This window comes from Psilocybe cubensis, chromosome 11 (assembly GCF_017499595.1).
Source record: "Psilocybe cubensis strain MGC-MH-2018 chromosome 11, whole genome shotgun sequence".
NCBI lineage: Eukaryota > Fungi > Basidiomycota > Agaricomycetes > Agaricales > Agrocybaceae > Psilocybe > Psilocybe cubensis.
The window spans coordinates 2359124-2382714 of record NC_063009.1 but is presented as its reverse complement, the minus strand read 5'-3'; the positions used below and the strand labels follow the sequence as shown (position 1 = coordinate 2382714).

General features: G+C 45.1%; 5 protein-coding genes across 5 annotated transcripts; 4 read left to right on the top strand and 1 right to left on the bottom strand.

The window, feature by feature from the left end:
• Positions 1-454: 454 nt before the first annotated feature.
• On the top strand, positions 455-1096 carry JR316_0011835 (uncharacterized protein; the record flags this gene model as incomplete). Its single annotated transcript, XM_047897480.1, has 2 exons — positions 455-517; positions 728-1096. The coding sequence occupies 2 exons, from the start codon at positions 455-457 to the stop codon at positions 1094-1096; spliced, it is 432 nt and encodes a 143-aa protein (XP_047743889.1).
• A 4008-nt stretch (positions 1097-5104) lies between these two features.
• JR316_0011834 (O-methyltransferase) lies at positions 5105-6988 on the top strand (the record flags this gene model as incomplete). Its single annotated transcript, XM_047897479.1, has 5 exons — positions 5105-5599; positions 5748-6329; positions 6463-6592; positions 6719-6855; positions 6953-6988. 5 exons carry the CDS (start codon positions 5105-5107, stop codon positions 6986-6988), a joined length of 1380 nt encoding a protein of 459 aa, XP_047743888.1.
• A 1834-nt stretch (positions 6989-8822) lies between these two features.
• JR316_0011833 (uncharacterized protein) lies at positions 8823-9764 on the top strand (the record flags this gene model as incomplete). The annotated part of the gene is made up of 1 exon (XM_047897478.1): positions 8823-9764. One exon carries the CDS (start codon positions 8823-8825, stop codon positions 9762-9764), a length of 942 nt encoding a protein of 313 aa, XP_047743887.1.
• A 5733-nt stretch (positions 9765-15497) lies between these two features.
• Positions 15498-16042, top strand: JR316_0011832 (uncharacterized protein; the record flags this gene model as incomplete). The annotated part of the gene is made up of 3 exons (XM_047897477.1): positions 15498-15589; positions 15779-15863; positions 15914-16042. 3 exons carry the CDS (start codon positions 15498-15500, stop codon positions 16040-16042), a joined length of 306 nt encoding a protein of 101 aa, XP_047743886.1.
• A 570-nt stretch (positions 16043-16612) lies between these two features.
• Positions 16613-17684, bottom strand: JR316_0011831 (uncharacterized protein; the record flags this gene model as incomplete). The annotated part of the gene is made up of 3 exons (XM_047897476.1): positions 16613-16729; positions 16786-17514; positions 17565-17684. 3 exons carry the CDS (start codon positions 17682-17684, stop codon positions 16613-16615), a joined length of 966 nt encoding a protein of 321 aa, XP_047743885.1.
• Between the last annotated feature and the right edge of the window lie 5907 nt (positions 17685-23591).

The following is a 23591-nucleotide window of genomic DNA, read 5'->3' as shown; positions in this document are numbered from 1 at the left end:
CTTCCTTCCAGGAGAAAAAAATACCAACTGAGTACTCAAACACAGCAATCGCATTGACGTATTACACGTTTACACGCCCATGGCTGGCCTTCTACATGCATAGATATTTGCGTCTGCGAAGTAATAAAGCCATCATATCCGAGGGGTAGCGCACGTTCAAGATATCATCATACTAGTACTATTTGGAATAACTTGCAATTGATACGCTTAACAATTATTAAGAGTCATCCAGAATTTCAAGGTTGTGTATAAGAAAATATAGATAGGAGGAGAGGAGCTCGGATAAACATTGCGAGAATTTTTGCGATAGAATCAGCTTGATCAGTAATCCGAAGACATCTGGACTGCAGCAGATGATCAGGCTGCAGTGCGATCCCTATATGTGGACTTGTGATAAAATAGGTGCCGCGTGTGGAGTAAATCACTTGCTACTTATCATTAATTCCTTGACAGAATGACGTGCAATGAGGCGAATTTCGAGGACGTTTTCAAGTTGCCAATGTACGCATATGTTCAAGTTTTTTTTTATCAAATCAGCTAGGTTAACTATATATTAGATACGTAGTCAGATTTATGCGTTTATCTAGGTTGTTACTCACATCTGGATTCTGCACACCGTATAGTTATATGAAGGCATTGCCAGTGGTGGCCACTATCACAATTAACATAGTGGGAAATATCCAGCCACTGCCGTAAATCCATATCATGCGGACAACTCTAATTTTAGCGCAAAGTTCCCAATCGCAAAGATCAATACGCGTTATCTGACAGCAGTGAAACTACTCCTGCTGCAACTCCGTGTAGCTTCAACATTCAACCCTCAAAGTTCCTTTTATCTGTTATGTTGGCTCCCAAAGACCAGCGCTCAGGTGAAGAATGCATGTGCTGCCTAGAATTTGAGAATGAAGGCACTGGCAACCTCCAATGCACCCCTCACAAACAATTATCTGTCTATGACTACAATATTCAAGTTGCACTACTTGCAAACACCCTGAACAAGCAATGCCACTTGGCCAAGGACAAGGAAAAGAGGGAGGCTGAAGAGCGCGCTCGAAGTGAGGCAGAGCAGAGGCAACAGGCCGAAGAGCGCGCTTGAAGTGAGGCAGCACACTGAACATGAGGCACAGCAGAGGCAAGAGGTGGAGGCAAGGTTCAAGGAATTAGAAGAGGAGCTGAAAAAGTACAAGAACATGCACAAGGAGATTCCGTAAGTCATACCATGGCCTCTTTTCCACCTTTCCTCTTTTGCCAGTCTAAATTTTCCTTGCTCAACATCCCAGGCATCCCGCTTGAATTGAATAGGCAACCTTAGTCGGAGCCTGATGGTTGAGTGTTCGCTGGTCGACACTCATATCACGTACACAGCGAGCGGACAGTCTCATCGAGTCTTCGACGTACGTCGGACATCCAATCAAATTCATTCAAGATAAGATGGATTCCTCAATCTTGACCTTTTCTCATTGCATACACATATATTACATATATCATACTAACTGGTCATTCATCCAGTTTTTATGTATTTTTCACACACACACATTTTTATCTAAATTTTTTGATTGTAGATTCACAAATCCGGTGTAAAAGATTCAGGCTGTATGTCTATTGTTCTTTCTACACCACCCCCGGGAGAACTGGAACAACCAATCAACAAGATTCAAATTAATTAATGTCCAACTTCCTCGCAAGTACGTGAGTCTCTTAGGCTCGGGCTCCCCTGACTCAAAAACCGCGCGCTTTCCTCTGCTTGAGTCCTATCTTTTCACGTTCACGGCACGCAAGTTGAAGTCCACACAATGAATCAAGAAACAAGGCGTCGAGAGGTGCGTTCGTCGTATTATTTATGGCTGGCAGACGGTGCACATACGATGTGTCACAACGCGGTGCCGTGGTGCCGCGAGAGATGGCCAAAGTAAAGTGGAAACATTTACACCATACAAGAAAAGCGTACATTATCCTGATTTTTTACCCACCGAGATACGAACTCCGAGCTCTGGGCTCCGAACTCTGCGAAAATAGATGAATGAATGAGCGAGCGAGCGAGTGATCCAGTAATAGCATGCCCAGCCTCCGTTCCACGTATTCGGTTCCACGAGCGTCGGTGCGCTGGATCCAGATTCCAGATTCCAAAGGTGAACGTGAAGCGCTGTATTCAGATCCAGACCGCGGAGCGCGGAGAGCTAGAGGCATCCATCAGCAACTTACGACTCTCGGGTACCCCTTGATTTATACCCCAGATATTGGGGCAGAGGCGTCGCACCGTCGCATCATCGCATCATCACTGATCATACAATCATTTGACGAGATACAATCTGATGCAGTTATACCTTTACAATGGGTCAGAATTTAGAAAGAGAAAGAAGAAGAAGAAGAAAAAAGAAAGAGAACGTGAGAGGGAATGTGAGAGGGAATGTGGCTGCATGATATTCGCATTTCATAAACGATGACTTGGAGGCGGCATTGAGGCCTTGGGCCGTCGTTGCGATTGAGGTCGAGGTCGAGGTTGCGTACTTGAATATTGATTGAGTACTGACTACTGAGTAGTGATAGAGGTTCAATAAATTCAGTAAAGGTACAGTGGAGACTAATGTTGACACTGAGCACGAGTTATCGTTGAGGAAAACAGAAAAACAGAAAAACAGGGAAACAGAGAAACAGAGAATGATATCATATCATACAATACTACACCTGCCCCTGCTCTGCGCTCTCCCGGCGTTGGCGCTTATTCTTTCTAGGCGCTTGCACTTGTGCTTGAATCTGTTGTCGCTGTTGGCCCACCCAGCCCAGGCCCTGCGCTAATGGCATGTCGCGGCCGTCGGGCGTCTGACAACTCGGGGTGTAGGTAGAGGTAGAGGTAGAGGTAGAGGTCTAGCAGTAGCAGTAGAAGCAGCCTCCCGAGCTGTGGCGCGGATCTGCCAATTGGACGTAGATGCAGAGGAAAACTAAGGAAGACTAAGGAAGAGAATGAGGCTAAGGGAGTGGGAGAGGTTATGAGACGGGCGTGTGTGTGCGAGCATGTGCATGTGCATGTGGATGGAGGCGCATGAGTGTGGATGGAGGCGCATGAGTGTGGATGGGTGTGTGAAACTTGAAGTGGAGGTGCGTGGTGGGTGTGGAAGTGAGTGGGTGGGCGCGTCTGTGTCTGTGTCTGTCTGTCCGTTACGGTGGCGCTCAGCCAGAACAGTGCTAGTGAGTATGGACGAAAAGTTGAAATTTGAAATCTGAAACTTGACGTCGATCCTGCTGAATGTGATGTGAGTAGATTACGGATGGGAAAGCCGTCGTACGGCTCGCCGCTCTCGTCGTTTGTTTGTTTGGGTACAAAATAGATAAATAGAAAAACAAGTTTAAGGAGAGTTGGGTTGATTCCAATTCCAATTGCGATTCCGATTTCGAACCGTATGCCTGTGACAATGCCCATGCCTATGCCCATGCCTATGTCTTGCGATGGCAGCGGCGGCGGCGCGCCGTGGAGTATCCCAAGTCCCAGGCACTATCCAAATAGCTACTAGCAATCCAATCAAGCATCGGAGAGTCGTGGGTATCCCAAGCTGACGGTCTGGGAAGGAGATCATACACAGCGATAGGGATAGATATGTCACAGGAGAGTTTCCACGATCCGTGCGGAGGCGCTTGTATGCTACCGACTTGGGAAGAATTCAGATATGAATTAATTCGGAAGCGCTCAAGGTTCTCTAGAATTTGGAATTTGGAGATTGGAATTTAGATATGTGGTGGGATGTGCGTGTGCGTGTGAGGGTGAAGGCGAGGGTGATATGATATATGAGAGTGTATTCCCAACTTGATTTGAACTTTTTTGACGCAGCTCCAGAGAAGACAGACAGGTGGCCATGGCGCAGACCCAGATATAGATGTCAATGCAAATGGGTGGATCGCGCACGCAGACCCGCGGTCCTGCTGTGCAGATCTCTTCGGTGGCTTCAGGATTCAAGTTAGGATGCTTGTTCTGATAGTAATATCTTTCTACTGAATTCGCGATGAATCCGTTATACGACTTTAGCCGACACTTACTTGCGCGCTCGAGATGCCCGTCTCTGTTTCATCGGCCACCACTTTTCAAAGATTCAAAGATTCAAAATTCAGAGTTCAGAGTGACGCACCGTGTTGATTTGGTTGGAGAACTCCGTAGAGCATCTACGCTATTCGAATGACATGACAGGTGCAAGGAACCATTTGCGAATGGGATTTGGACTCGGAATCACTGGCTGAGGTGCGAGGAACGCGTGATAGATTAGAGCACTCAGTGTAGCTTATAGAGGGAGAGTGAATACGACGATAGTCAGCGTGATTCGCGAAGAGGATTCAACGGACGCGCTGGTCAACAGGGACAAATAACCCTTTTTGGTCATGCTTCATGCAACATGATTTAGGGCAGGTTCTTCTTCCCTTTCTGAAGTGGATTCTCTCTCGGTCTCTTTATTTATCTTTTTTCATCTATGCGTTCGTTCGACTTGAAGCTTGAAGGCAGCTCTGCTTTTTTATCCTTTGCTGGATTCTTGTGCCTGTGTTGATGTATGCTACTGCTAGTCTGAATGCGAAACGCGAAAGGGTCGGATGTTGTGTGTTGTGTTGTGTTCTCCTGGGTCCATCGTGCATCGGCTTCTGATTCTGGTGTCTTTCTGTCTGACTGTGTCTGCTACTAGGCTTATTTGACAAAATCGGGTCCTACGCTCCTCTAGGGAGGGAAAAGTAAAAGCAAAGCAAAGCAAAGGGCAAAGGCAAATTGACTGTCAATGTGATACGTATCCTGGATCCTGATTTCTGCTCTGCACCTTCTCCTTCCGTTCTCCTCAATTCCGTGCCCCTATCTCCATTCCCAGTCCTCCTTCCCGGATCTCGTGGGCTCTGAATCTGGCTCTACCTCTGCAGCGGCGGTTATATCACTTTTCCGTCTTTTCTGCTCTCTTGTGCTCGCTTTTCTCTTACTTAAGTCCTGTGGAGTCTAGATCAGATCTGAACCACACATCATGCTTGACAAACAGCGCATATACACACATATACACGCTCGCTGGATTGCAATTTGGACAAGGAATCAACAACCAAGTCATCCAACCACCCGTCTACCTGTGCCTCATATTGGAAAGGAATGACGATCTCGGCGCTGAAAAGTCTGGATGCTATCATAGGCGACACGATAGCGGATATCGAGAGGGTGTATGCTGCGTACCGCGGTGGAGAGGCGGCGTCTGGGTCTGGGGTTATGTCTGGGTCTGGGATTAGCTCGCCTCGCTCGAGGACACCGGAGCCGCAGCATGACTGGGAAGCGAGGATGGATGGAGGTAGTTTGAAGTCGAAGACGGATTTGGAGGACGAAATCGAGCTTGAGAACAAGAATGAGAATGAGAACGAGAACGAGAATGACGGCGACACGGATCGGGTTCATGAGAATGAGGGTGAGGGTGAGGACGCGAATCTGGGTCTGGGGCAGAAGGATGGCGCGCGGGCGCGGGGTATCCATGATGCTTCGTCAACTTGCACAGCTACAACCACAACCACAATTCCAACTACGCCTACAACGACAGCTACAATCACAATCCCCCCCGCCGGGCACGCCAGGACGAACGCAGTCTCACCCGCGTATGTGCGTCTTAGTTCCATCGCCATCGTCGGTGTCTGTTTCAGCGTCAGGGTCAGCGTTTGTTCCAGCGCATACGCATACACATACACATGCGCATACGCACCAACACGCGTACCAGCACGCGCATAGACACTCGAACCCGAATTCGCAGGCGTATGTTTCTCCGCCTCCGTTGCCTTCTGCATATACATATATATATATATACATGTCTGCAGATGCAGCTGCGGATGCGGCTACGGCTACGTCTCTTGAAGTAGGAGTGGAGACGCCCGCTAAGAACGCTGAGAACAAGAAGGAGGGCGATGGGAAGGAGAATGGGAATGGTGATGGGATATTTGAGAATCCGAGGATTGTTACGACGGAGTGTACACCACCTGGAACAGGAATATTGCACGCTGTATCGACGTCCACGTCAAGGCGCGTCTCGCCAGTATCAGCACCTCTTACATGCGAACCCACCGCGTCTTTACCACAACACGTACCCGTACCCGTACCACCACCCGCACCACCACCACCACCACCAACTTCAAATCCACCATCACCACCACCTCCAAACCCACATACACCCGACTTCCCCTCCCTAGACAACCCCTACAACCCAAGCTCGCTCAGCGAGGCGCTGACAGCGCACCCGGCGGTGCAAGCTGCGATATGCCGCATTGTCGCTGCGGCGGGTCAGCTCGCTGCGAGTGTGCAGGTTCCGTTTTTGACGCTTTGTGATGCTGGTTTGAGGGTGCGTGTTGCTATCTTTTTTAGTTTTTGTTTTCTTGAGTCTTGATTTTACTTTCCCCGTTTCCCTTTTCACTCTTGATTCTTGATTTTTCGTCTTGGAGAGGTTAAATCTGATCTGAAATGGGCGTTGATAGTATCACTTACCGTCGTGTATGCGGTTGGTAGAGGGGTCGCATGTTGTTGAGATTTTGCGTGAGGCTGGGGAGAGAGGGATGCATGTGGATGGAATTTCGAAGCGGAATGGTGTGCAGGCTTCCAATCTTGGTATGTCCCCCCCTCCTCCCTTCCCTTTCCTCCCTTTCCCTTCTGTCCCTTTTCTTTTCTTTTCGGTTTTTTCCCTTTCCTTCACCCTCCTCTAAATTTCATTTTCATTTTCATTTTCACTTACAGCACACGTCCTACGATTACTCGCGACGCATCTTATACTACGTGAAATTTCCCCGGATGTGTTTGCGCTGGATCGGATTTCGTCGATGGTTGATTCTGGGAAGAGTGTGGAGGAGTTGAGGAGGTTTCAAGAGAATGGGGTGTATGTTTCTCTTTTCTTTTTTTCTTATTTTTATTTCATATGATTGCGTCTTTGTTTGCGTTTTCTTTTCGTATGCCTTTTTTTGCTTTTGCAAGGGTGCTGATTTGGACACACCAACGCGTTTGATATGATTGGGCCAGAGATGAAATACTGGGCGGTGAAATATTGGGCGGGATACAAATGGCGTTGCTGCGCTCGTGGGGCTTTGGTATGTTTTCTATCCCACCGCTTTCTGCTTTCTGTTCCACTGCTGCGTGGCCGTCTTCCAGTACCCGCAATGCTGTAATGTCTTCTTTTGGCGGTTGTACGTTCGGTGGCGTCTTGCGCTATAGACGCGAATATACGTTGCTTAAAAATACACTTAAACCCAAGTATATTTGTAAGAGGGGGAAGTCGGCTTGCATGGCTGTGTCTAAAATCAATCCGAAAGGCTCGTCTAGAATTCTAAAATAAATCACTGCTACCTTTTAAATATGGGCGGTCAATTGATCCACAACTTGGTGTATCCTGATCCTCCACGATGTGTTTTTTGGGCGGTCAGATTGTGCCTCCTAGGCTTAGAATAGTACGATCTACATTAATATTAGTTATCAACGCGTTTGCAACAAGGCTACAAAACTGCGGTGTCGATATTTGAAGTGCTTCACACACATCAGGAAATACACTTAATCTATGCAATAAATGAAGGGATCAATCACACGAAAGCACATCAGACGATTGTATTGGCCAAAGTGTACAAAAAAACCATTGACGACCCGAATTAACTACGTGGGTTGGATCGAGACGTGACTGGATACGAATACATCGGCTTCCGGTCGGCGAAATATGGTTTTGTCAATCAGGTTAAGTTTATGAACCCGTCGTACCACATTGGGGAGGACTAGTAGATGTGTGGCCGCCGCAAGGAGGCCCTAATTCTCCTTTTGCATTGCATGTTTCTCCTTCATCACTCGATTGTGTGTCCAAAAGATTTGGCTGATATATAGCTGATCCTGTTTAATTAACTGTCCTCTTACAGCGTGGTATAGACGTTTTGATCGTGCTACGCAACATTCCGCATACACAGACAAATGGTAAGCTCTATGATCGTTTGGGGAATATACACATCCTTCCAGGGTAAAATCCCAACTGGCTACTCAAACACAGCAATCGAATTGACTTGTTATGCGTTTACACGCCCTATGCTGGCCTTTTACATGCACAGATATTTGCATCCGTAAATTAACAAGGGGCCGTCATATCCGAAGCATAGTAGCGCCGTTTCAATATATCATATCATACTGATATTGGGCGTAATGTATATTATATGCTCAACAATAACTTTACGAGCCATCTGGAGTTTTCAAGGTTGTGTACAAGAAAATCAATAGGCGAGGAGGTTGAATGATCGTGGCTGCAGTCAAAGTAGTAAAAAATAATTACGATTCGTAAATGACGATTTGTGTTAAAATAGGTGCCGCATGTAGAGCAAATCACTAGTTTCAACAAAGTATCGATTATCATCAGTGCCTTGACAAAATGGCGTACATGAAGCGAATCTCGAGGATGTTTTCAAGTTGCCAATGTACACATGTGTTCAAGTTTCTAATGTTTGTCAACAGCAAGCGCCTGACTATATGTCAGCTATGTAGTTGTATTAAAAACATATATCTAAGGTATTTTGGCCAGATAAACTCGAGGCCATTGGCACACTTGACATGGTGGGAAACCTCCGGCAACTGCCACAAATCTATAGCATCCGGACGACTCTAATTTTAGCGCAGAGTTCCCGATCGTTGTGCCTCGTTGCGCAAAGTTCAACACGCGTTATCTAGCAGCGGTGAAAACCTCACACTCCAACAACGTGCAGCGTCAACGTTCAACCCTTAGTTCAAGTCCCTTTTATCCATCACTTTTCTCGCGATGAAATTCCCCCTCAAAAGCTACTGGTCCTCCTTCGTTAACCATCTCCACCGTTTTTTCAAAATGTCGTCAGAAGCCGAGTCGACGAGATACCCAGAACTCATCGACAGAAGCACGATGAGCTCGAAAGGATACCTGGATTTTCTCATCGACATCTATGGTTCTCGTTCCAAAGAAGACATGACGGCGTTACGTGTGGTGAAGGTATCGCTGATGAAGAATGTAAAGACCAAATCAAGGCACGAATCCCTCCTGGTCGAACTTAGGGACCCCAACGGAGGCGCTCACTACCTGTACTTTGAACGAACACGGGACGTTAATGATGGCGAGCCCAGGTCGTCGGGTCCGGCGCAACCACCGCCTGACACTGAGCAATTGTCTGCAGGCCCGACACCGAGCTACTCTCCGAGTGTGAGTTCCAGGAAGAAAAACCGAAGACAGAAAAGCCTACTTCGCAGACAGTCGGAATTATTATTGAACCAAACGATATCTTCGCTGAGCACCGCATCTTCTAGTGCTTCCGATTCCGTCAGTAATTCTTGCGCAAAGGATAGCACGGCGTCTGATACCGTGACATGTGTTCCCGACGGCCGGCGCTTGGGCGAGAAGTGCATGTGCCGGCTAGAATTCGAGAGAGAAGGAACTGGCAACGTCCCGGGCGTCCCACACGAACGACCGTCTGTATACGATATTGCATTGATTGCAGAGATCTTGACCAAGGAGGCGCCGCGTTACCACCTCTTCAAAAGCAATTGTTACCATTTCGCCGGTCTCCTTTACGACACTCTTAATAAACTGTACAATCCGAGCGAAACCATCTTGGAGAAACTGAATGGAAAATGGAAGAGATTTCCTCTGTATGCTAAAGATCCGGCGCAGACAATTGCCTCCATCATTGATCAGTATCGCGACGCTCGCAAAGAATTTCACACCAAGGTACGTGTCACAATTTTCAACAATTTATTGGTTGTTTGGACCTCCATGCTGACTGTTGCTCAAGATTGAGAATCTCCACGTCGCGAGGGATAAGGCCAAGAGGGAGGCCGAAGAAAGGGCCCAAGAGGCCGACGAGCGCGCTCAAAACGAAACGCGCTTGAGGCAAGAGGAGATGGGGCGGAGGGAAGAGGCGGAAAGGCGCGCTCAAAATGAAGCGCGCTTGAGGGAAGAGGAGGCGCGGCGGAGGGAAGAGGAGGCGCGATTGAGGGAAGAGGCGGAAAGGCGCGCTCAAAATGAAGCGCGCTTGAGGCAAGAGGAGGCGCAGAAGAGGCAAGAGGCGGAGGCGAGGTCCAGGGAATTTGAAGAGGAGTTGAAGAGATACAAAAACATGCTCAAGGAGAGTCCGTAAGTCATTGCATGTCCTGTTATCCACCTTTCCTCGTTCGCCAGTCTAAATTCTCCTCGCTCAACATCCCAGGTGTCCCACTTGAAGTGAACAGGCGACCTTAGGCGCTCGCTGTATACTCTATTCGTCAAACCTGTGTGCATCGCGAGTCCATGGTCAACTCCGAGTGTTCGCCGGCCGACACTCGTTTCACGCCCTCAGCATGCGGGTCCTTCAACATCCGATCAATTGCGTTCGAGATAAGATGGACATGGATTTTTTTATCATTTATGGCTTACTCGTCTGATTCACGGCACATTGACCTTGTGATTATCACACCTGCTCGTCTTCCTGTGCGGAGGTTGCACATCTCCTCGGCCTCTATCCTTTCCTCATTATATACACATCCATTACATATCACACTGATTCATCATCTATCCAACTTTTATGTACTCTACATACACACATATATCTGCATTTTTTTAAATTGTGGATTCACAGATCTGCTGTGAAAGATTCGGGCTATACATCTATTGTTCTTCCTAGACCGCTCTCAGGAGAACTGGAACACAACGAACTGGAACACAACCAAGACGTGCAATTCAACTTCCTCGAAAGTACGCAAGTTTCTCAGTCTCGGGCTCCACCCACTCATAAACCGCGCGCTTTCCTCTTCTTGAGTCAGTATCTTTTCACGTTCACGGCACGAAAATGCAAGTCCGGATCCTCGTCCGCCGGCAATCTACGTTCATCATGATACGCTCTTGCGCTCCTACTTATGAGCACTCGTAAAATTAAATTGACTTTGTACCCGCAACGCCTGGGTACACCCGTCATCCACATAACACGTGCATACTAACCCTACGTCCAGTGGCTTCAATGACTTCCACACAATCTGATACTAAATTAACAACTTTACAGGACGCAGATAACACGCACCTGTATATCCCCACGACGCACCGGCGAAACACATAACACGCAACATACAACGCGCAACACGCAACACGCACACATTCCCACAAATCTCACCCATCATCTCCTAGTGTAATGCGATGACGCGGTGCGGCGAGAGATGGGTAAACTGAAGGTGGAGGTGGAAGTAGTAGAGCACTTGTCATTTGTACCATACAAGAAAAGCATATGTTACCTGGCATGCCACCCCTCCGTTCCCTGAATTTGGTCCGATGAGTGTCGTGCGCTGGACCCAGATTCCAGATTCCACAGGGTGAACAAGAAAAGCTGTATTCAGAGCCAGGCTGCGGAGCGCGGGGAGCTAGAGGCATTGAAGATGCAAGACTCTTGGTGGGTTACACCCCAAAATCGGGGCAGAGGCGTGGCATAGTATGATTACTTCACGAGATATAATGATGGGGAAAAGCCTTCAAATTTCATAACTGATGAGTCGATGTTAAGGCTTCGATGCGTCGTTGACATTGAGGTCGAGGTTGAGATTGAGCACATCAGCAAAAGTGCTCGGATCCCCAAATGCCTTGTCAAGGCATTTGGAGGCGTCCAAAGGCCCCAATGCCCGAAAGGCATTGTGCGGTTCGTAACGAGAGACTCCGAAGACTGAAAGGCTTCGAATTATTTATTCCAAGGAAATGATTTAGGTAGTACTAAATATAGCCAAATCATTTGGTTAAAATTTGAGAGTGTCCGTAACATTTAGGCAACATTTGGGAGTCCCAAAAACATTTGGCAAACATTTGCCAGTGTTTAAATGTTTTACACTGTTCACATGGTTCCTTATTTAGTGGATCCCTCAGATTATCATAGCAAGTAAAAAGAACTTGTTGCATTAAGAAAACTTATACTACAACATGACTCCAAAAGGTACAGAGAAGCGAGAAAGTGGGTAAATAACAAAATGATGCTGAGATGATGTCATCAATAGATGTTACCCATGAATTATAGGAGCTACTTTGGTTGCATGATGTAAGCAAGGTGTGTGTGCAGAAGTGCGCATATACTCACCTAAAAGTTTGGGAACTAGTGAATAATTATATACCAAGCCGGATATCCAGTAGATCTAAGGCAGAAGGAGAACGGTCTACGGAAAGGCAGATACATGGTCAGTTGAGGATGATCTAATCAGAAAGGAAGTGGCAGAATTACCTGTGAGTTAGATTCAGCTATGATATACGAAGACTTAGAGTTGAAAAGTCCAAGCCCAAGTCCCACCAAGCGTCGCCGGAGTAGTGAACATGAGAGTATGTGGAAAGAAAGAAACGGGGGTTGAAAGAGATTATTATGCACAAACAAACAAATATTTGATCTCCGATTCACTCCGATTCATGCTGATCGCATTGTGACTTCGTTGACAGTCGAGAAATTGTACAGACCGGGTGACCAACTGTACAGAATTCTAATTAGAACTAATGTGGCTGTATAGCCAGTAAATTTTGGTGTGGATGAATTATTTCATCAGCATTTGAAAGTCCTGTAAACATTTCTCATAACCGAAGTGTAAAACCAAATGTTTTGTGACCTCTTTTAATTTTGTTAAATGATTCCTTCAAGGTTGCACAGTCTACGAATTTTTTTTTGTAAATTGTAGTTACTAGAAATTATTTGGTGCTTGTTTTGTGCTTCAAAAATGTTTGTGGGGCCTCCAAATGACCACCAAATGATTTGAGTGTTCCCAAATGTTGCCCAAATGTTTTGCGTGACATTACTGTGTCACGTAAAACATTGGCATGCCTTATAAGGCTCCCAAGGCATTTGGGGGTCTGGTCACTTTTGCTGATGCATTGGCAAGACAACAGCGACCAGCACAACCACGAAGTTGGCAATACTTTGGGCAATACGGCTATCAATGGGCCCGCAAACAGGGGACTTTTCTTGCTTTTGTGCAGCCAGTCGTGTATTTTGTTGTGCAAGGGCTCTATCTCAATGATCCGTACTCAACATCAACGTCTAGTCCACATACGTCGCCGCTTCTGAACCACAACTGAACGTGAACTGCTGCATCAGCAAAAGTGACCAGACCCCCAAATGCCTTGGGAGCCTTATAAGGCATGCCAATGTTTTACGTGACACAGTAATGTCACGCAAAACATTTGGGCAACATTTGGGAACACTCAAATCATTTGGTGGTCATTTGGAGGCCCCACAAACATTTTTGAAGCACAAAACAAGCACCAAATAATTTCTAGTAACTACAATTTACAAAAAAAAATTCGTAGACTGTGCAACCTTGAAGGAATCATTTAACAAAATTAAAAGAGGTCACAAAACATTTGGTTTTACACTTCGGTTATGAGAAATGTTTACAGGACTTTCAAATGCTGATGAAATAATTCATCCACACCAAAATTTACTGGCTATACAGCCACATTAGTTCTAATTAGAATTCTGTACAGTTGGTCACCCGGTCTGTACAATTTCTCGACTGTCAACGAAGTCACAATGCGATCAGCATGAATCGGAGTGAATCGGAGATCAAATATTTGTTTGTTTGTGCATAATAATCTCTTTCAACCCCCGTTTCTTTCTTTCCACATACTCTCATGTTCACTACTCCGGCGACGCTTGGTGGGACTTGGGCTTGGACTTTTCAACTCTAAGTCTTCGTATATCATAGCTGAATCTAACTCACAGGTAATTCTGCCACTTCCTTTCTGATTAGATCATCCTCAACTGACCATGTATCTGCCTTTCCGTAGACCGTTCTCCTTCTGCCTTAGATCTACTGGATATCCGGCTTGGTATATAATTATTCACTAGTTCCCAAACTTTTAGGTGAGTATATGCGCACTTCTGCACACACACCTTGCTTACATCATGCAACCAAAGTAGCTCCTATAATTCATGGGTAACATCTATTGATGACATCATCTCAGCATCATTTTGTTATTTACCCACTTTCTCGCTTCTCTGTACCTTTTGGAGTCATGTTGTAGTATAAGTTTTCTTAATGCAACAAGTTCTTTTTACTTGCTATGATAATCTGAGGGATCCACTAAATAAGGAACCATGTGAACAGTGTAAAACATTTAAACACTGGCAAATGTTTGCCAAATGTTTTTGGGACTCCCAAATGTTGCCTAAATGTTACGGACACTCTCAAATTTTAACCAAATGATTTGGCTATATTTAGTACTACCTAAATCATTTCCTTGGAATAAATAATTCGAAGCCTTTCAGTCTTCGGAGTCTCTCGTTACGAACCGCACAATGCCTTTCGGGCATTGGGGCCTTTGGACGCCTCCAAATGCCTTGACAAGGCATTTGGGGATCCGAGCACTTTTGCTGATGTGTTTCCTGAGAAGGAGTCAGGAGGATTGATAAACACGTGCTGGGAACGGACACAACAGGGACAAATAACCTTTTTCTCATTTTCGACGTTCAAGTCCACTCAAACCAATTGTGCTTTTCTTTCGTTTGACTTTACGTGCTTCTTCCTATGCTATACTAATTGGATACAGACGTATAGACTTGCAGGAAACAGTAGTTGGCGCGTTGGAGACCTGCACTCTGGGGAGGGAGAACGCCGGAAACTCGAAGGCCTCGAAGGCAGAGGTAAAGTGACTGTGATACGTATTTTGAACCCGATTCTCCAGTCAAGTTGATGATTCTGAGTGATGTCGCGTTGTGCGTGACTTGACTGTCCGACGCGGATAAGACTTTCGACAGGGGTCATTATGCAGGTGGCGGTTTGACTTGACGAGAGCTGAACTAAAAGGATTTGCAACCTCGGCTGTGATATCATATCGCGTTGACTCACTTTCTGAAATACAGGCCGAATCAGACTGTCTGTTGTTGCTGTTTTGGCAAACGTCGACTGAGCTTCTGCTCCGTGCTTTCACACGTATGTGACACGCTGTATCCGTACCGATGGTGTAACCCCTGCTGCCCCTACCTCACGTCAGCAGCCCAGCAGCCTTTTGGTTTGGCGTCTCTATCGTCGTCATCTATGCTAACCATGCATGGCATTTTGCTGCCATTTCGCGTTGGCGGTGGCGAGTTTCAGATTTCTGCAATTACGTTCTTTTTTTTGTCTGTTAGTACTTTGGGACTGGGTGATCTCGCCGAGTTAGTGATATGCCACTCCACACGAGTACCATGACCAACCTCTGTGAGGGTGTGTGCGTACGTGCCCCTGTATGGCTGGGTGGGCCGAATGCGCACCCGGAGTCTGTGTCCTACATTTGCTCTTCTTCCCCTAGCCCATATTTTTTTCTCGCGCTCGTTTTATGCTGGATTCGTTATATGTGCAGTTTCATTTAATTTCTTTGGGTCGCGGGCGGTCTGGATCTCGGAGCCTGGAGGCATATCAGAGCTTTAAAACACGCATATATGCGCCCTCTGGATACCGGAACCATCAACTTTATTTTCTATCTTTGAGAGGATGACATCGCTCTCGACAAACGCTCTTGACCGGCTGGGGTTATCCTACGCACAGAGAGTCGAAGAAGATGGATTTACACCTCCTGATCTCAGACGACGACGACGACGCTAATGCGAACCGTGATGCTGAGTTGAAGCGTGGGCAGATACTGATGAAATGGTGCATTTTACACGTTGAATGAAACACACACCACTGACCATTCGAAATGTTGGACATGTTCTACTGCTGGAATTGGGTGTTTCTACTCTAAAAAATACCAAAGTGTCCTTAGCCAATTTGTGTTGCGATAGTGGGGCGGGATGGATTGATGAACAGCGGGCTGATGCATTGTTATCACATCTTGACTAGGACGCGCGCACCCGTGCCTGCGCGTGGGTGTATCGGTGCCAATGGTGAACGCAGCGCAAAGGCATTCAATTCAAAATTCGCAGCTGTATGTCTCCCCAGCGCCTTTGTCTTCCGCCTCGACAGCAATGTATGTAGGCGGAAACGCCGGTGAACGAGAGCGGTGGTGGGAATGCGAAATCCCAATCGGTCACTGCTCACCCCGCGGTCCAAGCTGTTACATGTCGCATTGGTGCTGCGGCGGGCCAGCTTGTGGCGAGTGTGTAGGTCCTGTTTCCGACACTGTGATGTGAGTATGGGGGTGCGCGCCATCTCTTATTTTTCCATCTTCTCTATCTGATTTCTTGCGATGAATTATATCTTCAGTGACATTGCAGTTACATGTGGTTTTGTATATTACTTGACAGGGATTCTACAGCAATTTTGGCGAGGAGACGTTCAAAAGAAAATATTGAACCGCTTACATTATTTCTTCTAGCAGTGGTTCAACATTCAAGTCAATGTGCATTTACGAGCCTGAGAACAGGAGATTGTGTGATCAGATGAGTGTTAAGATCTAAGCAGCCGAACGAAGAGTGTAACATATTTGTATAGTACACGTACGACGAGCCATAAATGTATTTAAAATACCAAAAAAGATCATCGTCAAACATATTCAGAGTGTAGATGCAAACTGCGGACAAGGACGGTGATATATTTCAATTGAGGAATGCCCTGGAGAATGGTACCACACTGACCATTCCTGATTCTAGTTTCTAAAATATTCAACATTGAGATATTATCGTGAGTCTGATGAACTCGGTGGCGTGGACATTAAAATTGAATCGCTTACGAGATCTACTTCTGTGCGTTCTTGTACGCCTTCAACTCTTCTTCTAGCGCTTTAACTCTCGCTTCTGCTTGTTCAGCCCTCACCTCGGCCTCAACTTGCTTCTTGTTGTGTCTTTCTTGAACCTTGAGGAAAAGTCATGATCAAGTCCCAAATGTCAGACAAAAAGTATAACACATACCTCGGCCTCGAAGTTTTCGAGATCAACACGGTAATCATCAATGATGGACAATATGGTTTCGATAGGTGGCGGAGAGAACAAGGGTATGCCAGTGCGCTTCCAGATTCCATCACGGACCCGCATAACAGTTTCACGCGGATGATAAAGCTCCTTGAGAATGGTGTAAAGCATGCCCGAGAAATGGTAGCGATTGGCGTCCCATAAATGGTATTGCGATTGCAGTCCGTGCAAGGTGTTTGCGAGCACCGCGATTTGGTACACGGATGGTTGCTCTTGGGTCACATTTGTTGAGTCACCAGTTGCTTCGCTTTTGAAATCAAGTGAGCGCATGCATACTTCGCTGCGGCGCGGACCGTTTCTGGCGCATGTAACAGTATCAAGAGCATCCCCTTCCTTTAATAAATAATGACATGAAGACAAATGGGGCGAGCTTGAGGAGGTGTTGCTCGATAGTTGTCTGTGGGAATTTTGAGGCGAACTCGGATGATGCAAACTTGTTGTACTCGAAGGCGGTAACTCAGCGTCAGATTGAATTTGCTCTGGCACCTCGGACTTGTGGAATCGTCTGTGTCTCCTGCGAGTCGTTCGAAATAGAGGTAATGTAGTCATCCATTGGGGTCTCTGAGTTCCAGCAGGAGGGATCCACTTTCTGACGTCGCCAAATGTAGTTTCTTCATAAGAGATGCCCTCACCACGCGCAACGCCGTCATCTCCTCTTTTGGGTGCCAGCTATAGCCATAGGCATTCCTGAGATGCAACAGGTATCCTCTTATATCTACATGGCTCCCAAAGTAGAGTTCGGGGTACAGGTATGCCTGAGAATCGGACGACGTCCTGAACATGCGTTGCAGTTTGTGAACTAAAGAGAACACGTAGTTTTTGAGGGAGGAAAATTGCATTTTGAGAACACACGGGAGAGAAAGTATCGCAAGGTCAAATTTTAACAGTGGCGGGCACGGTTGAAGCTGAAATTTCATAGATTTGCTAGGTTTGCAGTCGGTCTGAGCTACTCTCTTAATAAGATGCTAGGGATTTACCTTGATCATTATTCGATCACATGCTGTGAGATACGCGTCGACGCGTCATCTCCCTTGGATAGGAATGTTCACGAATGTAGACATAAGCCTGCAGGTGTTCTATGCCTGCTTCAAATCGGTGTCCGTGGATCCGAGTCCGGAAGGAGCTTGACTTTGTCGTTTGGCGATTCAAAATTGGAAGAAAATAAGTGAAGTCCACAACGAACTCAAGACAAAACTATTACTTCAAATTTGTGTTTATTCCAAGTTCAAAATTTGATCCAACGCAGAGGCTCCAAGAGAAGTAGTATTCTACGCGCATTGTTTGCGTGCAAACGTCGTACTGGAAGTGCGCTGAGTGACGTGGCCAAATAATAGGTACGTCTTCACATGGGGGAAGGAGACGCCGTCCGACTACCACCGCCTCCTCCTTTCTTCTACACCGAACTTTTTGCTTTCAAACTGCTTACGTGAAACACTAATCCTGTGCAATGAGATAGGTTGTTCAACCGCCATTCTGGGGAAAGCTGATGTTTCTGCTTCGGCTGGCGGTCCTCTCCTTCTTTCTTTAGGTCTGCTAGAACTGTGGATAGACCAGAATCAGAAACAAGTCCATTGTTCGGCTTCATAATGTTATCACAGATCCATAACCCTAGTGTCATGCCCTAGTTTAGAAAAAGAGAAACGGAACGAAAAGAGAAGGATCATAATGCAAAGTCCGTACCTATGGCTGCCCAAGTGGGGAAATATTCCCCGTAAACTTATTTAGGTATTTTTCTTACTGCGTGAATTTGTAAAAAATATGTTAGAGCGCGGAAACATTTTTTGAGTGCGCAGATTGTTTTCTAGCTTAGCCGTAAATATATTTGATTGCGCGGAAACATATTTGACTGCGCGGAAACATATTTTGGACATATTTTGCTAGCGCACGTAAATTTTTACTGCCCTCAATTATATTTAATGCATAAATCCTATGCGCATAGAAACATTTTGAGCCCCAAACAAATCTTTCGATGCACGGAAAACATTGTTCAGTTGCACTATTTCTAGCCTAAAGTGACCAGCCGTTATGCCGAGATTATGTAAAATGATCTAACATGGCACCTCGGCACACCAAAACAAGTTCAAGCTCCGACAGTTGTATACACAATGCATGGTTATTCTATCTAGTACTGCCTTATAGGACAAAATAACAATTTCTGCAGTGCTTTACATGTAGCATTAGCAAATCCCCAGTGGTTCTGGGGTCTCCCCATTAGTGGTGCAGCTAGTGTGCCATTTCAGACATCTCTAGCATTGTGTGAAATAACCTCATCTATCGTGGGAAAGACATCAATCAGTGCATTCTTGAGCGCATTTGTGCATTTGGAGAGTCGGGAATAGGAGAATAAGATTGAAATGCGTGGTAAGATATGTATTACATAGGTATCTACGAGAATATGTCAAAATATTACCCGCAACTACTGTGTACGAAGTAAAGTATTAGCAGCGGCCATCACAATTGCGCATTAGTGGCTGTGCAAGAAAGCGACACTTCACGTTCAAGCAACGTTCACGGCGATTTCAAGACGATTATCTATGGCTGCCCAAGTGGGGAAATATTCCCCGTAAACTTATTTATGTATTTTTCTTACTGCGTGAATTTGTAAAAAAAAAGTTGGAGCGCGGAAACATTTTTTGAGTGCGCAGATTGTTTTCTAGCTTAGCCGTAAATATATTTGACTGCGCGGAAACATATTTTGGGCATATTTTGCTAGCGCACATAAATTTCTACTGCCCTCAATTATACTTAATGCATAAACACTGTGCGCGTAGATACATTTTGTGCCGCAAACAAATCTTTCGAGGCGCGGAAAACATTGTTCAATTGCACTATTTCTAGCCTAAAGTGACCAGCCGTTATGCCGAGATTATGTAAAATGATCTACAATGGCACCTCGGCACACCGAAACGAATTCAAGCTCCACCTTTCGGATTTTTGAAGAAAGTGATATCAAGGATTCTGTAATGCAATTCTAACCCACATTCATTTAATTACAAATTGATTACTATATAATCTACACTCTTTTGAAATATATTAATGTTGCTTTAATCAAGGAATGTGAGATAATCGCCTTGAAATCGCCTGTGTCGCTTTCTTGCACAGCCACTGATGCGCAATTATGATGGCAGTTGCTAATATTTTACTTTGTACACAATGGTTGTGGGCAATATTTTGACTTATTCTCGTGGATTTCTATGTAATACATATTTCAACATGTTTTTTCAATGTTACTTTCCCATTTTCGACTCTACCAATGCACAAATGCGCTCAAGAATACACTGATTGATGCCTTTCCCACGATTGATGGGGTTTTTTTCACACAATGCTTGAGATGTCTGAAATGGCGCACAAGCTGCGCTGCTAATGGGGAGACCCCAAATTTACCTGATATGCTCTAATACTACATATAAAGTACTACACAAATTGTTATATCGTCATACGAGGCAGTAATAGATAGAATAGCGATGTATTTTGTGTAGGTTTATCGGAACTTGAACTCGTTTAAGGTGTGCCGAGGTGCCATTTTAGATCATTTTACATAATCTCGGCATAACGGCTGGTCACTTTAGGCAAGAATCAATGGTTGTGAACAATGTTTTCCGCGCATTGGGGGGTTTGTTCAGCGCACAAAATGTACTTACGCGCATATAATTTACACGAAAAATATAATTTGGAGCAGAAATAGTGCACTCAAGCTTGCAAATTATGCGAAAAATATGTTTCCGCACAGTCAATTTTATTTACGGACTCGTCAAAGTTACCTTGAAATCAATCTGGGCACCAAACAAATGTTTCCGCGCGCAAATTTTGTTTTATACTTGACGCACTTGTCAAAAATAAGGAAATTATATTTACGGGGAATATTTCCCCACTTGGGCAGCCATACGTAAGTACATTTTGTGCGCTGAACAAACCCCCCAATGCGCGGAAAACATTGTTCACAACCATTGATTCTTGCCTAAAGTGACCAGCCGTTATGCCGAGATTATGTAAAATGATCTAAAATGGCACCTCGGCACACCTTAAACGAGTTCAAGTTCCGATAAACCTACACAAAATACATCGCTATTCTATCTATTACTGCCTCGTATGACGATATAACAATTTGTGTAGTACTTTATATGTAGTATTAGAGCATATCAGGTAAATTTGGGGTCTCCCCATTAGCAGCGCAGCTTGTGCGCCATTTCAGACATCTCAAGCATTGTGTGAAAAAAACCCCATCAATCGTGGGAAAGGCATCAATCAGTGTATTCTTGAGCGCATTTGTGCATTGGTAGAGTCGAAAATGGGAAAGTAACATTGAAAAAACATGTTGAAATATGTATTACATAGAAATCCACGAGAATAAGTCAAAATATTGCCCACAACCATTGTGTACAAAGTAAAATATTAGCAACTGCCATCATAATTGCGCATCAGTGGCTGTGCAAGAAAGCGACACAGGCGATTTCAAGGCGATTATCTCACATTCCTTGATTAAAGCAACATTAATATATTTCAAAAGAGTGTAGATTATATAGTAATCAATTTGTAATTAAATGAATGTGGGTTAGAATTGCATTACAGAATCCTTGATATCACTTTCTTCAAAAATCCGAAAGGTGGAGCTTGAATTCGTTTCGGTGTGCCGAGGTGCCATTGTAGATCATTTTACATAATCTCGGCATAACGGCTGGTCACTTTAGGCTAGAAATAGTGCAATTGAACAATGTTTTCCGCGCCTCGAAAGATTTGTTTGCGGCACAAAATGTATCTACGCGCACAGTGTTTATGCATTAAGTATAATTGAGGGCAGTAGAAATTTATGTGCGCTAGCAAAATATGCCCAAAATATGTTTCCGCGCAGTCAAATATGTTTACGGCTAAGCTAGAAAACAATCTGCGCACTCAAAAAATGTTTCCGCGCTCCAACTTTTTTTTTACAAATTCACGCAGTAAGAAAAATACATAAATAAGTTTACGGGGAATATTTCCCCACTTGGGCAGCCATACTTACGCGCATATAATTTACACGAAAAATATAATTTGGAGCAGAAATAGTGCACTCAAGCTTGCAAATTATGCGAAAAATATGTTTCCGCGCAGTCAATTTTATTTACGGACTCGTCAAAGTTACCTTGAAATCAATCTGGGCACCAAACAAATGTTTCCGCGCGCAAATTTTGTTTTATACTTGACGCACTTGTCAAAAATAAGGAAATTATATTTACGGGGAATATTTCCCCACTTGGGCAGCCATAGCTTTCACTCATCCCCTAATCCCCTCAGCTTTCCTTTCCACTCCTTTCCACTCGCTCTGTCCACACCGACAACGATGACGACGGTCTGACCAAGTACGCCGGTCAACCAACTCGCTACAGAAACCGAAGCGCTGCAAGCAGTGCTCTGCGCTGGCAACTGAGCGACCTCGAAAATGTGAGTCTGCGCCCGTTTCATGCGCCCGACAAGCCCCTCTGATGCGCAGTCACTCTCTGCACACCGACAACAATGAAGGCCTGACAGAGTATGCCGGCCAGGCGACTCGCCACGGAAAACTGACGTGCTTCAAGGAGTGCTCTGCACTGGCAACTGTGCGACCTATGGCTGTCCGTTTGCACATTTAATACCAATCATCAATCTTTTTGTCCCATACATATAAAGGACATTTTTACACAATGCCGATTATATATATTGGTGTCCCAATCATAGAGAAATAGCTTCCGAAGATAGAGGAAATCATCCCAATCATTGTATGTACAGGACCTTCAGCTTTAATGAAAGGTACGGACATATATGCATCTATCCCCTACGTAGGAAATCTTATACCATACTTTGAAACCACCTCCCCATATATCTAACATTTTTTCCAAAGATATAGAGTTGTTGAGATGACCATCGTGCGTGCCGTCACTGCCGAATCCGTGTGGGAATTATGTTTGTACCCCGCTTTGGGGTGGATAGCTACTCGTGGAGCAGCTAGGCGAGTGTTTTAAGTTCACAATATGGATTTAAAATTTCACGATTGACAAAAGAAACACCAAACCTGTGCGTATAGCTGACACTGAATAGATTGACTACCTATAACCTCATTTTCAGGTGTATTTAACCTTAACCAAGCTTAACACATCCGCTACTAGCTGTCATCACAGCGCTTGGCTCAGAAAAAACACGAAATAATGCTGTATTCAGCTTACATTGTAGCATTCACAATCGGTTAGTATTTGAAACTTTGTCAGTGCTTACTCTGCCAGTGTCAAGGTGAAAAAACAGCAATGTGCTGTGATTCGTCTGGCTGATTGCCGAGATTTGCCGAATTCGCACGAAGGCAAGCTTGCCTCGGCATAAAAAATGCCGAAAATCGCCTGTATATCTTCGGGACGACGACAGGTAAAATCTAAGATTGCCGGAACCAGTAGATATATGTGGGGGAGCAAAAAATGTATGAAAGGGCATGAGTTTTCTATGTAAGGGATTCTAATATATATATGTGGGCTCCAAAACTATATGTATGGTACTCAAAGTTGTACCAAAGGTTGCAATATACAAATGTGTGGATATGGGATCTTTATGATTGGAAGCCATTTTTCTATCTTCGAACACCATAAGATATACTTATCGGAAGACTTAGTCCAAGACTTCTAAGTATGGGACAAAAAGATTAATGATTGGTATTAAATGTGCAAACGGACAGCCATAGCGACCGGAACAGGGTGAGTCTAGCCCATTTTCATACGCCCGACAAGCCCCTCTGACGCGCAGTTGCA